Here is a 16,871-nt window from a genome sequence, read left to right as displayed (position 1 = left end):
ACACACTGGGTGTCACACAGTGATGTCACATGCATACAATGATGGCACACAACATACACTGGGTGTCATACGGTATGCAGTGATGTCACACAGTATGCAGTGATGTCACGCAGTACACAGTGGGTGTCATAGAAGGTTCTGGAGCTCTTCTGTTTGAGTGGCACTGCTGCTGCACCCTAGCTGGAAACCACATGGGCTCAGGCACCTAGCTGTGCCCCAGATAGGTGCTGTGTTCCAGACACTGGGTTGTGGGGGAACAGAGCTAAGTTACAAACCTGTCCACCTAGACAGGTGAGGATGGTCTCCCACAGGGGCAGAGACACTGACTGAGGATGTGTAGGAGAGAAAGCACCTGGGCCACCTGGCTGGGTTGGGAGGGAAAGGGGCTGCGCCGTAGAAGCTGCACATGTGGTTCGGATGGATCCATCACGGAGGAGTTGTAAAACCCCCGAAGACAGACGTCTCTAAGGTGTGCTAGCAGAGCGCCCGCCCTGGCTCAGCCTGCTTCCGAAGCTGCCCCCGCCCCGCGTGGCCAGGGCAGGGCCCAGGTGTTCAGGGGACGCGTTCCATCTCCCCTGCTGTGCCAGGGAGCGTCAGGATGCCCGCAGGCACGTGGGACACATTGGGCTCGCACCGCCATCTGGCTCGGCTCTCACGTGTTGCTGGCATCGCGGAATCGTTTTTGCAGAGTCTAGCGCCTTTGCAGATTGCAAATGATAAGGTCACAAGGATTAGAGACCAGTTAAAAATTATAGAAGACATATGCTGTGCGTTTGGCTAATGAATAGCCCCATTCAAACATGCTCACTAATTAATGGCAATATTTGAGAGTGGCGTCGGATTTGCTCCTCTGTGACCAGGGCTCTGTGTCTGGACGGAGCCAACTGCTGCTTCGGGTCTGGGGAGCGCCAGTTTTCAAGCAAAACTGGGCAGGCCTGGAAGACGTTCCAGAGAATTCTCGGTTGGATTAGAAATGGTACTGCCAAGAGGTTTTGCTCAGGCTACCATCACTGGGGTGGATGTTACTGTCGCATGCATCCCAAAGTCCCAGATGGAAACCAGGCAAGTCCTACAGCAAGCGTGAGAGGGGGTGGACCTGGAAGATGGGAAATTGCACCTGCTCCAGCTTCCTGTGTCCCCGGCAGGCTTCTGCCATGAGACACCTGGCAAGAGGTGCTGAGAACGAGCGTGCAAAGTGAAGACCCCAGACGTAGCCCGGGTGGTGGGACAGATGCTCTCCTGTCTGCTCCTTCCTCCCCTCTAACCTGGACTTCCCACTTGTCAGCTGCCAGGGTTGAAAGCTGCTCACCTTAAATTCACTCAGAGTCCTCTCCTGGAAGGCAGGCAAAATTCAGGCTGGGGCAAACAAGGAGCTGACAGCTCCGTAAATCAGGAGCCAAGAAAGGACCAGGTAGGGATGACCGCAGGCCACGGTCGACGTTGGTTCGGCCGCGTGGGTGAGGCTCACGAGTGGTTTACAGGTATCTCTTGGGCCCGGCATGGGTCTCCGTGGTGGTGCAACACATAGAAAGCGGGCCTTCCCCGAAGTGCTGGGACTTACTTGAGGTTTTTCTCCTGCACTTTTCCCCCAGCACAGTCATTGATAAACCGGCGTGCTAGGGAGAGAAAGCGAGCCGCCTGCACACGGCTTCCCGCTGAGCTTGCAGAAGCTATGCCGCACGGAACGCCTCCACACCCCTTGACCCAGCAGTTTCGCTCCTACACATTTATCCTACAGATTTCTTTTCACATGTGCAAAAGAACCGTGGACTAGAGCATCCCCTGTGGCTTTATGATGACAAACGATTGGAAAAGACCTAAATGCTCAAGGTAGGGGGCTGGCTGGAGGGATTAAGGTTCATCCATCAGCTGGAATATTGTGTGGCTGTCCTGGAAGAGCGAGGCAGCTCTGCGGTGTGCACTGGGTCGGAGCAGTCTCTAAGGCAGAGTACATCAAAATGCAAGGTGCAGAGCGCGGTCTATCATACGGCATTTTATGTACCGTTTTTGTTTTTAAAAATAGCATGGATGCATATCACATATTCCTGGAACAGGACACACAATGAGTGGCAACGGTTGGCTCTGAGAAGCTTTGTAGCTGCCCAAGGGGAAAAGGAGACTTACTGTCTACTATGACCCTTTGTGTCTTTGGAATTTGTGTTATGTGTATATACCATCCACCGGGAAAAATGCCAAACCCTTTTTAAGACTTGTGACCATGAAAATTGTATCTCCATTAAGCTGTTAAAGAAAGGGAAAAAATGTATGACCAGTAAATATTTTTAAGTTAAAAAAATAAATACTTTGAAGTAGGAAATAAAGTTAACTGTCTCTGTTCGTAATTGTGGATTAGATTGACCATCCAATCCCAGAAGTTCTGTCACCGGGAACACCATCCCCCGTCCACCTCCATCTAGAACATTTGTTATGCATGTCTCTTTTTAAAATATTCATTTATTTTATTATTTATTTTAGAGTCAGAAACAGAGAACTCCCAGGCCCTGGTGCACTCCCCAAATAACCCAAAGCAGCCAGGACTGGGCCAGACCTAAGCCAGGAGCCAGGACCTCAATCCGGGGCTCCCGTGGGGGTGGCAGGAACACAAGTGCGTGACCCATCACCCGCTGCCTCCCAGAGTCTGCACTGGCAGAAAGCTGGGATCAGGAGCAGAGTCAGGGCTCGAACCAGGGAATGCACAGCGGGATGCAGCTGTCCTAACTGCTGGGCCAAACACCTGCCCCCTGCATGGGTAGGCTCTGAGGCCAGCTCTACAGGCAGGGGGCCACGTGGTCTTCCCGCCTGAGACACCCTGGATCGGGACAGCCGCCGTGGGTTTTAGTGTCTCACACACACAGCGAGGGTGTAAATCAAGACTCTACACAGCTGAAGGATCGAATGGGTACAAGCGTGCACGTGATGAGACAGTGACGTGCAGGCAAAGGGGATTTTCAGAATTCTTTTCAGAGCTCCCGTGGCTGAAAACTAAACCCCCAAAGGAAGGTTCTTCTCAGGGTAGCGAACCTAACACAGAAATAACGTGAGGGGTGTGAGGTGGTGGACGTCCCTGTACCCTTGTGGGAAACTTGGTGGCAGCATTTTAACCATCCTTGCAGATTGGCATAGAATTTGGAAAAGACAAAGGAATTGGGCTCCTGAGCTCCATCCAGCCACCCTGAGGTCACTTCTGTTTAGGCATCTGGGAAACTTTGGTCCGTTTGCCTTTGGAGTCCGGCAGAGGCTAGGAGTGCTTCCCAGAGGGAGATTCTGTGGTTGTAAGATGCTGTGTCCCTGACAAGAAATAACCTCACTTCCTTCTTCTTGAAGTTGCGTTTCCGTGCCTCACTACCTAACACCACGTCCGCTCAGTGGCACGGTCTGGTCAGAGCCAGTTCTGCATGGGTCGGCACCAGTCCCCCGACAGGGAACCTGGCTCTTCGGGTACACCAACACTCATTCCAACACACACAAGCCAAACTTGTGGATCTCTGCTGCCATCTTCTGGAATGTTCTACACCGAAAAGAAACAGGTTTCATCCCCTCCCCCCAGAAGCCTACACCGTGTGCCTCCTGCCTTTGCTGTTTTCCTGGGCTGTGGAAGGGGTCCAGAGATGGAACCTGATTCCCCCTGATCTTCCAACACAGACCCTCAGGGCTGCGAAGGAAAATAAATGGCAGATAAGAGAATGCTTTGGCCGGCGCCGTGGCTTAATAGGCTAATCCTCCGCCTTGCGGCGCCGGCACACCGGGTTCTAGTCCCGGTCGGGGCGCCGGATTCTATCCCAGTTCCCCCTCTTCCAGGCCAGCTCTCTGCTATGGCCCGGGAAGGCAGTGGAGGATGGCCCAAGTGCTTGGGCCCTGCACCCCATGGGAGACCAGAAAAAGCACCTGGCTCCTGCCTTCAGATCAGCGCGATGCGCCAGCCGCAGCAGCCATTGGAGGATGAACCAACGGCAAAAAGGAAGACCTTTCTCTCTGTCTCTCTCTCTCACTATCCACTCTGCCTGTCAAAAAAAAAGAGAGAGAGAGAGAGAGAGAATGCTTTTATAACGGATGCCGGCGTTAACCAAATACAGTCACGCACAGTGAAACTTGGCTTTCGCGTGGAGACGGACTTGAAGGATCAGTGTTTGCTGGGTCATCCCCAGTCAGCACCTTCTGGAAAGCACTGATGACCTTGGCTCCCTTCTGCTCTCGCCAAGAGAACACATACATCACCTCCTTTGGAGTGTGTCCACTGAGAACACATGGGGAATGAAGTTCTGGCATCAGCCGGTCTGCGGCACTGACGCGACGTGAAAGGATTGACACGCTGGGCGACCCCATGGCTCCATGGCTGCACCGTGGTGCTGAGACTCCTCTGTGGGGCTACCAGTGACCGGCCAGCTAAGGGAGGCCAGCATCCCGTGGGAGAGGCCCACTGACAAACGTGGCCTCCTCTACACCTGTTGTGTGCAGGTCCTTACTGTCTTACACCAGGAATGCGTCTCACCAGCAGGGGGCCTCCTTTCAACTGATTTGCTGTAGAATTTTATCTCTGTACAGCATCTATGAGAAAGCTACTGATTGTGTTTGCCGTGTGCCAGCACCTGTGTTAAATATTCATTGTCGGGGCCGGCGCCATGGCTCACTTGGTTAATCCTCCACCTGTGGCGCCGGCATCCCATATGGGCGCCGGTTCTAGTCCCGGTTACTCCTCTTCTAGTCCAGCTCTCTGCTGTGGCCCAGGAGGGCAGTAGAGGATGGCCCAAGTCCTTGGGCCCTGCACCCGCATGGGAGACCAGGAAGAGGCACCTGGCTCCTGGCTTCAGATCGGCACAGCACTGGCCGTGGCAGCCATTTGGGGAGTGAACCAATGGAAGGAAGACCTTTCTGTCTCTCGCTCCCTCTCACTGTCTGTAACTCTACCTGTCAAATAAATAAAAATATTCATTGTCTTATGACTCCTGTGCAGATATACGAGCTAAAGTAAAGAGATGTTAGGGTCACGCAGATCATGAGTGATCTAGAAAGCCCTCTAGTGCAGGTCTCTCCAACATCAACACTCTCCTGTGAGACGCCACACCAGGTCTGAGTTTTAAGGAAATAGCTCTCCACAACGTGACTTCACAAATTGCCATGCGTCACCCTCTCATATGGTCCATGTGTTCTTCATCCTACAGTGAATGCAGCCATGCCTCCCTCAGCCTTACAAAAATACCTTTCTGTAGGTTCTTACTCTCTAAGCCTTTTCTGTTTACTTTGTACTTTGCACACGGTTTTGTTCAGGCGCACCTGAGCCCAGGCCTCCGCGGGCTGGGGACCTTGGCAGTCGCTGGCTCCCACGTCCTTGGTGCCTTCCACTGGCTGGTCTTTGCGGCAGCCAGTGATGGCCACGCCTCGCCTGGGGCTCTTGTCCAGCAGGTATCACTCTTCCCAGAGGCGAGCCCCTGAGGGCCACATGCTCTGTTTCTCCCCCCTGAGCATGGGTTTGCTTGTCTGAGGACGCTTCCTTCCGGGCTGGGCTCTGTGGTTTCAGGAGCTTGTGACGTTTGCAGGAGCCCGCACTAAGCCCTTCCCTGTGAGGTCTCTTGGGCTCTGTCCCCATGTTCTCCTCCTGCAGTCTCCCCTCTTCTTCCCTCCTCTTCACAACACAGTGGGGAATTTCAGCCCCACTGGGGTCGTTGTCCACCAACATGTCATGGAGCAGCCCCTGACTGGACCCGGCACACATCAGCTGCAAGGGAAACTGTGATGTCAGTGTTAGAAAGTGGGCTATTATGTAGTAGGAAAAGTCGACTCATTGAATTAGCCTTCAGGAAGTAGTTTTGAAGGTTGTATACCTCGACTCAGGCTCTTAGGGTTACTACAGGTAACAAGGAGTTCAGCACCAAGCTCCCAGGCCTGAAAATGCACCAGAGTAAGGCACTAGGTCCTCACGTTCATGGTCACACAGGGAAACACTCACACCCCCGGGGCTGGAGAACTCTTCCAGGGCAATGAATTTTGAGAGGAATCTGTCATTTGGCTACACAGGAGTTGCTTTTAAAATGGAAAGAGGTTTGGACTCCAACTTTGCAAATAAGCATAAGAGTTTAAATAGTGCTGCTTTTGCCATCAGTCCCTTTGTAGAAGACAAGGGATACGTCGACCTGGCTGAACATCTTCTGTAGGGGCCAGCTGCAGCCAGAGCTCTGGCCGAGCGGCAAGGCCAGCGGCATGGAGATAAACACTGCAATAGACGCAGCCATGTAAGCGCACGCATACATATGGCATGTGAATAAGCACGCGCACACACACACACACACACGACGTCCTTAAAAAGTTCTTGGAAAATGCTTATCAGGAAAAAAAATTATTCCCACATTTCAAAAACGTTTGCACCAAAATAAACTTACTTTTTTATTCTTTTTTTTTAACTTTTATTTAATAAATTTAAATTTCCAAAGTACAACTTTTGGATTATAGCAACTTTTCCCCCCGTAACCTCCCTCCCACTGCAACCATCCCATCTCCCACTCCCTCTCCCATCCCATTCACATCAAGATTCATTTTCAATTATCTTTATATACAGAAGATCAATTTAGTATATACTAAGTAAAGATTTCAACAGTTTGCATCCACACAGAAACACAAAGTATAAAGTACTGTTTGAGTACTAGTTATGCCGTTAATTCACATAGTACAACACATTAAGGACAGAGATCCTATGTGGAGAGTAAGTGCACAGTGACTCCTGTTGTTGATTTAATGATTGACACTCTTATTTATGAAGTCAGTAATCACCCTAGGCTCTTGTCATGAGCTGCCAAGGCTATGGAAGCTTCTTGAGTTCGCCAACTCCAATCTTATTTAGACAAGGCCATAGTCAAAGTGGAAGTTCTCTCCTCCCTTCAGAGAAAGGTACCTCCTCCTTTGATGGCCCCATTCTTTCCACTGGGAACTCACTTGCAGAGACCTTTCATTTAGGTCTTCTTTTTTTTTTTCCACAGTGTCTTGTATTTCCATGCCTGAAATACTCTCATGGGCTTTTCAGCCAGATCCGAATGCCTTAAGGGCTGATTCTGAGGCCAGAGTGCTGTTTAGGACATCTGCCATTCTATGAGTCTGCTGTGTATCCCGCTTCCCATGTTGGATTGTTCTCTCTTTTTTAATTCTATCAGTTAGTATTAGCAGACACTAGTCTTGTTTATGGGATCCCTTTGACTCTTAATCCTATCATTATGATCAATTATGAACTGAAATTGATCACTTGGACTAGTGAGATGGCTTTGGTACATGCCACCTTGATGGGATTGAATTGGAATCCCCTGGCACGTTTCTAACTCTACCGTTTGGGACAAGTCTGATTGAGCATGCGCTGAACTGAACATCTCCTCCCTCTCTCATTCCCACTCTTATATTTAACAGGGATCACTTTTCAGTTAAATTTAAACACCTAAGAATAATTTTGTGTTAATTAAAAAGTTCAACCAATGGTATTAAGTAGAACAAAAAAATACTAAAAGGAATAAAGTAGTAAGTTGTTCCTTGACAGTCAGGACAAAGGCTGATCAAGTCACTGTTTCTCATAGTGTCCATTTCACTTCAACAGGTTTCTTTTAGGTGCTCAGTTAGTTGTCACTGATCAGGGAAAACATATGATATTTGTCCCTTTGGGGCTGGCTTATTTCACTCAGCATAATGTTTTCCAGATTCCTCTATTTTGTTGCAAATGACCGGATTTCATTGTTTTTTACTGCTTTATAGTATTCTATAGAGTACATGTCCCATAATTTCTTTATCCAGTCTACTGTTGATGGGCATTTAGGTTGATTCCAGGTCTTAGCTATTGTGAATTTAGCTGCAATAAACATTGAGGTGCAGACAGCTCTTTTATTTGCCAATTTAACCTTTTTATTCTATTTCCCATGAGTTTGTGGACATCCCCTCAGACATGTACACACATGCACACATATGTGCACACATGTGTGTGAAGATACTCACTGTGGGAACTTGGCATCCGTGGCAGTGCAACTGGTGGGCTCATGCAGAGTCTGAGAAGCCGGCGTCAGGAAGGGAGGGAGCTGGCACTGCCAAGCACAGGTGGGGCCTCTCTCCTTCCCCTGGGAGGACCAGTTCTCAGGAGCTCAGGGGGCCCACCCAGGTCACCTGGGTCTCTGTGTGCTTGGATGACTGTGATGTGGCCCGGCCAGGCTGATGGGTAACGCTGACATCACAGGAACACAGATGATACAGTCCATGAGTTCAGTCGTGGTCTAAGCAAATCTGAATAGAGCGTAGGAAGCCGTGAGATAAGTGTGTACTACCTCAAACAACTGAAAAGGGCATTTGAAAGTTATTTTTGAAAAAGGAGTGTGTGGACCTGGGTGTCCTTGGTGAGAGCTCGCCCCAGAGGAGACCCCGGGGGTCCCTCCCACTCAGACACTGTTGCCGGTGAGGCTTGCAGGGGCTTGATGGGTCTTCAGGAGCTTGGGCAAACTCCCAGTGCGAGGCAGCCTTGGGCACCATGGGTGGACGGAGGCCCCGTGTGCCCGGGGTGAAGACGCAGGTCAGCAGAGAGCACAGAACTCCAGAGCAGGCTCTGCCTTGTCCCTGGCCAGCTCCTCTGTGGGAGCAGCCGTCCCTCTGTGAGGGTTGTGCCTGGGCCAGAGTTCCCCGGGGTTCTGCCCTTGGTAGCTCAGTGAGCTTCTCGGGACACCCCTAGGCTGCTACGGGTAACGTCTGAGTGTCACAGCTGCAGGTGCACATAGCTCCGTGAGAACTCAGTTCACATACTTGGAAAGACTAGACAATGTTTCATTTCATCCTTAAGTAACCTCACCTCCTGTGGTTGACATCTCAGCGCCTTCCAAAAACCCAGCTGCACAAAGATGTGCTGTCTCCTAAAGGGTGGGGGTAGGACCAGCATGAACTCTGGGAAGTGGCTGACTTGGCTGTGCACACGATGCCCAAGAGACCTCGAGTGCAATATCTGCACCACCCTGGTGCTCCCCTGAGTTCACCATGGCATCCCAGGGTCCCCTGGTGCACAGCTGCCGATGACGGCCGAAACATTTGTACAAGCACCTGTTGAGCGTCTTGAAGTCTGGATAATGTCATTGAAGACCTGAACATTTTCAAAATCAAATTAGACCTTCTAGACTTTTCCTGTTTTCTATAAAACAGATTTGTGTTATTTACCGGGAAGGACTCATTGTCTGATATATCTAAATTTATTTATTTAAGATTATTGATTGATCTTAAAGGTAGAGTGACAGAGAGAGAGGGGCACACACCCATACACTCTGCTACCTTTCCAGGTGCATTAGCAGGGAGCTGGATGGGAAGTAGAGCAGCCAGGAATCAAACCGGCATTCTTATAGGATGCCGGCATCTCAGGCAGTGGCTTAACCCACTACACCACAACGCTGGCCCCCGATGTATCTCAATTTAAGTGATACTCTTGGAGCAGAAGCAAATTAGCAATCGCTTGCCGGGGGAGCCATCCCCAGCCTTCCACTGCAGCCACGCCACCCGGTGAGGCTTCCTCCTCCCCACGTCTGTCTGTACGGTCCATTCCCCGCAGCACCCCTGCACCCCTGCACCCCTGCGTGAGGGGATTTAGCATCGTTGTGTCAGGAAAGGCTTATTTATTCTGACAAACTGATCCACCTCCAGGGTGTTCCTCCACCATGAAATCCATTTTATATCTCATCCCTGGCTAATAAGATGTGAAGTGTCTTTGCGGTCATGGCAAGAAATCAGACCTGCATCCCCAGGAAGCAGTGGGGGGCGACCACACGGCGCCCCCGGTGACTAAACCTCCCAGGCAGCTTTTCCCAACAGAGCATGGCCGAGCACAGGGGAGGGGCTGAGCCAGAACCTGAGATTGGCAGATACACTACCAAAAAAAAAAGAAATCCAGGGGCCCAAGTCACTGTTCATTGGGCTTGCATTTAGTTCAGAGCAAACGTTAGAAACTAAAACCTGGTGGGATTGGGGATTTGTCTAAGGACATTGGATGCACACGCCCTCTCCCACCGTTAAATAAAGTTTGCATCCCACCGAATTTAAATCCAGTCCCTTAGCTGGGGGAAGAAATAAGAGAGTGACCCTCGAAAGTGCCGGTGTAAGACAGAGCACGGAGAATCCCCCGGGAAAAGCCCTTTCCCAGCTGGTGCTGTCTCCTTCCGCTTCTTATGCCCCAGTATGAAAATAATTTTCAAGTGAGTTTTGAAACAAGAAATCAGACGTGAGAAGGAGGGAGGTCCGGCGGCGTGATGGGAACAGGTGCCGTGCAGGCATCGGAGAGGAAGGGAGACGGGCTGTGGAATAAAGCCGGCTTCAACCAGATCCCACTTGCTTTCCTGTTCTTTTTCAGTTCCAATTAGTCTCGTCTTAAGCAAAACTCAGCTAAGTCCCGGGCTTATGCTACAGAATATTAATCCAACAGTGTTCAAGACTCGGGGCATCTTCCAGGTCGTGCAAACACCTGGCGGCCTTGCCGGCCCAGTCCTCTCTGTGCTGTGTGAAACCAGCCCAGCATGTAGTGTCTGGGCAGCCACAGCCCACCAGCAGCGTGATTTGCTACGTGGCCGGAGCGGGGTGGGGAGGCCCGGGCCTCCGTGCCTGTCCACGGGGGCCTCTACTCACTCCATGGCAGCTGAGCCTCTGCAGCAGGTGTCCCAGCCAGCAGGGAAGCTGCGGGTGCCCAGAGGCCTGTGCCTGGAGCCTGGCGACTTCCCCAGTCCCCTCTGTTCGCTGGGTTAGGTGGGCTTCAGGGGAAGAGCCAAGCCCACCCACCTCACCTGCACACTGCGCTCTTTGTGCCGAGACGCCTTGCCTGAACCGCTTTTGTCCCCAACGAGCCCCACTCAAGAGGAACTCCAGCTCCGTCCAAATGCGAGCCCCTGACTAACGTGGGTTTGTTCCTTTGCAGTTCATCTTCTGCCGCGACTGTAAGGACGCCTACCACGAAGGGGCGTGCAGTGCACATTCTGAGGTCTCGGGAGCCGGAGCTCAGGTACCGTGCGCCACGCCCCCTCCGCACAGCCGGGCTCAGGCCTCTGCTGGGGACGGGAGCCCCTTGCTGGGCTCCCTGGGAAGACCAGAAGCTCGCAGGCTGCAGCCGTGGAAATGGGATGGCCCGCTCCCGAGGGTGCAGGGCGGACTTCCGGTGGCTGTCTGGGGGTGGGGGCATTTCCAGATAGGTTACCCCCAGGGGAACGTGGGACAGGCACAAGGTTTGGGATTGGAGCAGTCTTTGGAGGGGAGATAAAACAATTCAACGATCTCTAGATCAGAGAAATCAATACCACCCCTGCTTCTGTGTTTGCTAACCGCCTCGGTTAGAGCCCTTGGTGAAAGCTCTCGGCAGGAGTGACGGTGCAGAAGTGGTGCGTTCCACAAGGATACCGCGGTTGTTAGCCAGTTCATAAACCATGCTAAGCTGTATTTCAGCCCTGGCTAAGTAAAGAGTGTGTTTCCAGGGCCTTGCCCTCAGATGTCCTATCCCTTGCACAGGGATTAATAATAGTAAAAATGCAAGTGCATTTTATGTATTAATTAGGGCCCACCAAGGAGAGGAGCTAAAAACCAGCCCAGTGGATGAACTTTCTCTTGATAGAGATGTTAACAAGCATTTAGACGCCAAACGTGTTAGTTATTTTATTCACAGGAACCTAGTTAGTATCCACAGAAATCCCAGAACACTCATTTTTCTGTTGTTCATTTTGTTTTAATTCATTTGAAAGGCGGAGGGATGGAGAGATAAACAAACATAGATCATCCACCCACTGGTTCACTTCCCAAATGCCCATGGTCGCCAGGGCCGGGCCAGGGTCTGTGCAGGTCTCCGTGTGGGTGGCAGGGACCCAGGTAAACGTGAGCGTTCGTCTGCTGCTTTCCCAGGCACATGAGCAGGAAGCTGGGTGGGAAAGGGAGACGCTCCGAGCTGGGGTGTGGCATCCCGGGTGGCTTCTCAGCTGGCAGAGAATTTTAGAGATCTGAACGCTCTAACATCGGGCCGTGAGGAGCTGCCCCCCAGCAGGTCTTCTGAGATGTGCTGGTCCGATCCTACCCTGACGACATAAACGTAACTGGCGGGGTCAGCTCCGGAGCTGCTGGCTCTGGGCGTCGCGGGAGACTCAGGGCTGAGTTTCCTTTTCAGTGCCCTGGAGCCTGTGAGGGTCTTGGCTCAGGGCCGTTCACCCGCGAGGACAGGAGTGATCAGAAGTGGCCCTGAGACCTCCGACCTCAGGAAGCTGCAGCCCAGGAGGTGGGAGATGGGCTCAGCCGGGCGGTCACACCCTCCTGCTCTCAGGACCAGAGACGAGGCTGTACCACGGCTGCTCTGGTGTCTGCTGTTTGCGTTCATTTGAAAACAGAGCAGCAACGGGAAGAACACGTTGCTTACCCAAAGCTGTCCAGATCCAAACTCCCATTCGTTCTCCCTTCTCTGGTGTGAAAATTTAAATTGCCCCAGTTTTCTTAAAAAGTCACTAAAATGGGGCCGGCGCTGTGGCGCTGCGGGTTGACACCCTGGCCTGAATTGCCAGCATCCCATATGGGCGCCGGGTAGAGACCTGGTGGCAGGGGCCTCATCTTGCTGTTTGGACTGAGGTGTTAAGACACACGCGCTAGATGAAATGGTGCCTTTTGTTATAGGTGCTGCCTAACATCGCCCAGCAAACATCTATCGCATGTCTGTGCACGCCGCACTGCCATAGGTCTGGGGATGCAGGCACTGGAGGGTACCTGGAGGGGTGGGGGCTCAGGGGGTTGGGAGTGTGGAGATGGGTGGGGGTGCAGGGATATGGATTTAGGGGCAGGTGGGGGGCAGGGACCGGTGGGGGTGTGGGGATCGGTGAGTACAAGGGCATGTAGAGATGGAGGGAGGAGTTGATGGGGGTGCAGGGACAGATTGGGGTGCACAGAGGATGGGATGCAGGCGCAGGGAGAAGCCAGTCCCGGTGTGCAGGTCCTGGCCTCTGCTCTTTCCCACGCTGTGGGCTGTGCCAGGCTCTACAGCAGCCCCTGCCCTCCTGCGGACAGACTCTGAGCCACGTCCCATGACTCCTCCAGGAAAGCATCACACAGACACGGATGTGGCTGCCCTGCCACCATGTGTGTCCTCCTGTGTGCCTCCCGTGTGCCCTGCCAGCCTCTAGGATGGCTCCCCACAGCCACCTCAAAGAGTCCACGAAAAATGGAATGGAAAGCATGAGATTATTTTGGTAACAAATTTTTTTTCCCAGTAATATGTGAAAACGTGTAGTTTATGAAAAATACTGCGTGTGGATTTCCAAAAACTTTGTGAGCCCAAATAAACTCACACTTGCCATTCCCTTTTCCCAGGAGCTGTTTGGCATGCAGAGACTCAGCCGCCTTCTCCCAGGGTCTGGGAGTGCTGTGCCCACAGGGACAGGCGTCCTTGACCTTGGTAGTCTGTGTTTAGGGTCAGCTCCACCCTTCTCTGTCCCATTTTCCTGAATGACATTGGGACGTTTTAGTGACTTTTTTTTTAAAGATTTATTTATTTATTTGAAAGTCATATTTACACAGAGAGAAGAGAAGCAGAGAGAGATAGAGAGAGAGAGAGAGAGAGAGAGAGAGAGAGAGAGAGGTCTTCCATCTGCTGGTTCACTCCCCAGATGGCCGCAACGTCCGGAGCTGAGCTGATCCGAAGCCAGGAGCCAGGAGATTCTTCCAGGTCTCCCATGTGGGTGCAGGGGCCCAAGGACTTGGGCCATCTTCTGCTGCTTTCCCAAGGCCATAGCAGAGAGCTGGATTGGAAGTGGAGAGATCAGGACTTGAACCAACACCCATATGGGATGCTGGCGCTTTAGGCCAGGGCTTTACCCTGCTGCGCCACAGCACCGGCCCCTTTAAACAACTTTTGAGTTGAAACTATTGGGAGTTTGGGAACTCCATGGCCAATGGTCAGTCCATCCCAGGCCAGCGAGAGGTCAGTCCCATCTGCTTGCTCTCGCTCTGGCCTCCTTGCCCTCCTCCTCGGAGGCTCCCTAATAACTAAACACTTGCTCTTGCAAACCACGTAAGTTGAATCCTGCTCCCTGTGGTCCTGAGCAGTAGATGCAACTTTCCCCGTGCAACGGGAGACCACACTGAGATTTCTGGATGTGTAATGGCGCCGTCTAAAGCCACCAGGGAAACCCACGTCAGTGGCTGTACCTGGACACAACATTTTGGGAACAGTGGCTGCCCTGGCCACTTCAGGCCCCAGGTCATACATCACCTCCTCCATGAAGCCGTCTGCCCGCCCCACGCCTCCTCCAGGCTCACAGACAGCTGCAGCACTTCTGCTCTGCAGTGGCCATGCCGGACTCTCGTTTGCCTGTCTCTTGTCTCTTCTTCCAAGCTCTGGGCCTTGCGAGTGCAGGGACGGAAACTGCTGCGGCATCTTCGTACGCCCAGGGGCCTGGCATCCAGGAGGTGCTCCCTCAGTGTTTGTGGAAGGAGTGACAGCCCCTTCCTTGTGCAAAGCTGGGAGAGCACGCTGTGAGAATGTCCTTTATCTCAAGCATCTCCTAGTATCATAAGCAAAAACCAGAGTCGCTCAGTAAACCACAATCCCTGCCCCCATCAGGCCCCAAAATTAGATGAATAAAACCTCCGTTTGGGGCCAGCGCCGTGGCTCACTTGGTTAATCCTCCACCTGTGGTGCTGGCATCCCATATGGGTGCCGGGTTCTAATCCCAGTTGCCCCTCTTCCAGGCCAGCTCTCTGCTGTGGCCTGGGAGGGCAGTGGAGGATGGCCCAAGTGCTTGGGCCCTGCACCCGCATGGGAGACCAGGAGGAAGCTCCTGGCTCCTGGCTTTGGACCGGCACAGCAGCGGCTGTGATGGCCATTTGGGGGGTGAACCAAAGGAGGGAAGACCTTTCTGTCTCTCTCTCTCTCTCTCTCACTGTTTAACTCTAATTGTCAAATAAAAAAAGTCTCCATTTGGCCTGAGATAGAAATGTACACTGGCAATGACCTTGTTTGCAAAGCACTGCCTTATTTTGAGCCTCATCTTGACTTCCTGTGATGGACTCCAAGCACAGGAGAGGCACCACGGGGCTGTGACTGGCCTGAGCTCACGGAGTTGACGATGCCAGATGATGTCACCATGGTCTCTGGGAGCAGCCCCAGCCTGCACCGGTGGTTGGCAGGGCCCAGGACCTTACATGAGTGCGGTAGGCAGGACCCGCCTATTATGTTGATAAACATACAAAAACATATTCCTCTTTTCTTCTGCCTCTCCTGGTAAAACAGAAAACCAATAAAACACAGCAACACAGGATTTGGCAAACACAATCCTGCGCAGCCCCTAGAGCAGGTCTGTGGCAAAGGCGAGGGCAAGGCTTGTCCGGCGGCAGGGGCCCCTCGGCTCCCACCAGGCCCGAGCACCTGCAGACGGGGACCAGAGGGACCGAGCATTCCCACTGGACATCTTGATTTTTCAGTAGCTTGAAATCCGCGTGCTTCCAGTATTTACCCCAAACATTTGCTTTGAAATGGGGAGAATTAACTTTGTGGGTGCAAACACAGCTCTCTCTTACCCCGACTCTGCTATCTTAATGGAGTACCTGAGACGGGGTATTTTCTCATGGACAAAAACGTGGGCACCTGTAGTTCAGGGCTGGGGAACCTCTTCTCTGCCCAGGGCTCATGGCTATTTATAGCTTCAACCTCGGGCCATCACAGTTATCAGCTTACAAATGAGCCTGCTGCAGATGGATGGACATTCCAGTCCCGCCCGTGGTGCTTCTGCAGGGCCAGACCAAATGATGGCGCAGGCCTTACCTGTCTCGCAGGCTGTGCACTTCCCACCCCTGACCCGGCCAAGGAAGCCAAGATGGAGGGGCAGCATCCAGTGAGGGTCTTCTCACTGCCATGCCAGGGGTGATGGGGGGCTGCCCATGTTCCTTATGGCAACACTGGTCCATGAGGGAGGACCTCTTTAAAATCCTGCAGGGGCGGGGGGCCATGGTAGCTAAATCTCCACCCAAGCCCCTCCCCCTGGTGGTCACTTAGCCCTTCCAGGATGGTGACAGCTTGACCGTGGCCGTGGTTGGCTAGAACTGTTGGTGTCTCTCCTCTGGTAGAAGCGATGGCCTCCGCCTGTGTGCGACCAGGCTGCACAAGTGAACAGTACAAGTTACCAAGGGGGCCGCTGGTCAGTGAGAAGCAGCTCTGTCCCTACTCCCACCACTCTGGCTCCTGCACCGCCGTATGCCACCTGTGGGGACGTGGTGCCCTGGGGTGGTGGCTGATTTAGGGGGCGGCACCCCATCTCACAGGGTAGCTACACCTGCCTCCTCCGTGATGGGCCCAATAGTCCTCCCAGGTTGCAGCTCACGCGCGTGGGATGGGACCAGAGCGCCCCATGGTCACAGAGCCCCTGTGACCCACCCCTGGCCAGCACTGTCTGCGTTCACGCAGTAGCACCAGCAAACCGGGACCCAGGACGGCAGTGTAACCGGCTCCACCCAGTCGGCCGCTTGTTCTCCCTGAGGGTGAGGCCCCGTTGGGAACTCGGTTTGAACTTCGTTGGTGACCTCCTGGGCACGGGCAGTAGCAGCAGTGACAACAGCCTTGACCAGTAAATGCCCGGGAGGGGCTCTAGTATTCGCTTTGCTACCCCAGTCGCTCTGTCCTGGATGCCACTGACCCAGGCCTGCAGCGGTCAGCGACAGGGGCTGGCCAGGCCAGCGGGCTGTCCTACAAGCGCCTCGCGAGGTGGGCGCCCCCCGTGAGCCCAGGGTGCGCTCCTGGAGGTCAGTGTGCAGCCCCCCCATCTTCCTCGTCCTTGATCACCCCGTTTCCTGCTTCCATGTCTTTTACTCACCCGCTGAGACGCTTGCCACGGCTTCTCGGCTTCTGCTCTCCCGGAATACGGGAGACCGAG

General features: G+C 53.0%; 1 protein-coding gene across 2 annotated transcripts in view; it reads left to right on the top strand.

Annotated features, from left to right (window-relative positions):
- PRKN (parkin RBR E3 ubiquitin protein ligase) overlaps positions 1 to 16,871 on the top strand; it is a 1,356,574-nt gene that overhangs the window by 1,324,478 nt on the left and 15,225 nt on the right. For both annotated transcript variants that reach the window (XM_062187015.1, XM_062187014.1), the window contains exon 10: positions 10,898 to 10,981. In XM_062187015.1, coding sequence (XP_062042999.1) covers positions 10,898 to 10,981 — 84 coding nt within the window. The remainder of the gene's footprint in view (positions 1 to 10,897; positions 10,982 to 16,871) is intronic.

The sequence above is a fragment of the Lepus europaeus genome, chromosome 3 (genome assembly GCF_033115175.1).
Source record: "Lepus europaeus isolate LE1 chromosome 3, mLepTim1.pri, whole genome shotgun sequence".
Classification (NCBI taxonomy): Eukaryota; Metazoa; Chordata; class Mammalia; order Lagomorpha; family Leporidae; genus Lepus; species Lepus europaeus.
Note: the sequence above shows the minus strand (reverse complement) of the source record. Positions and strands in the feature narration are given on the sequence as shown.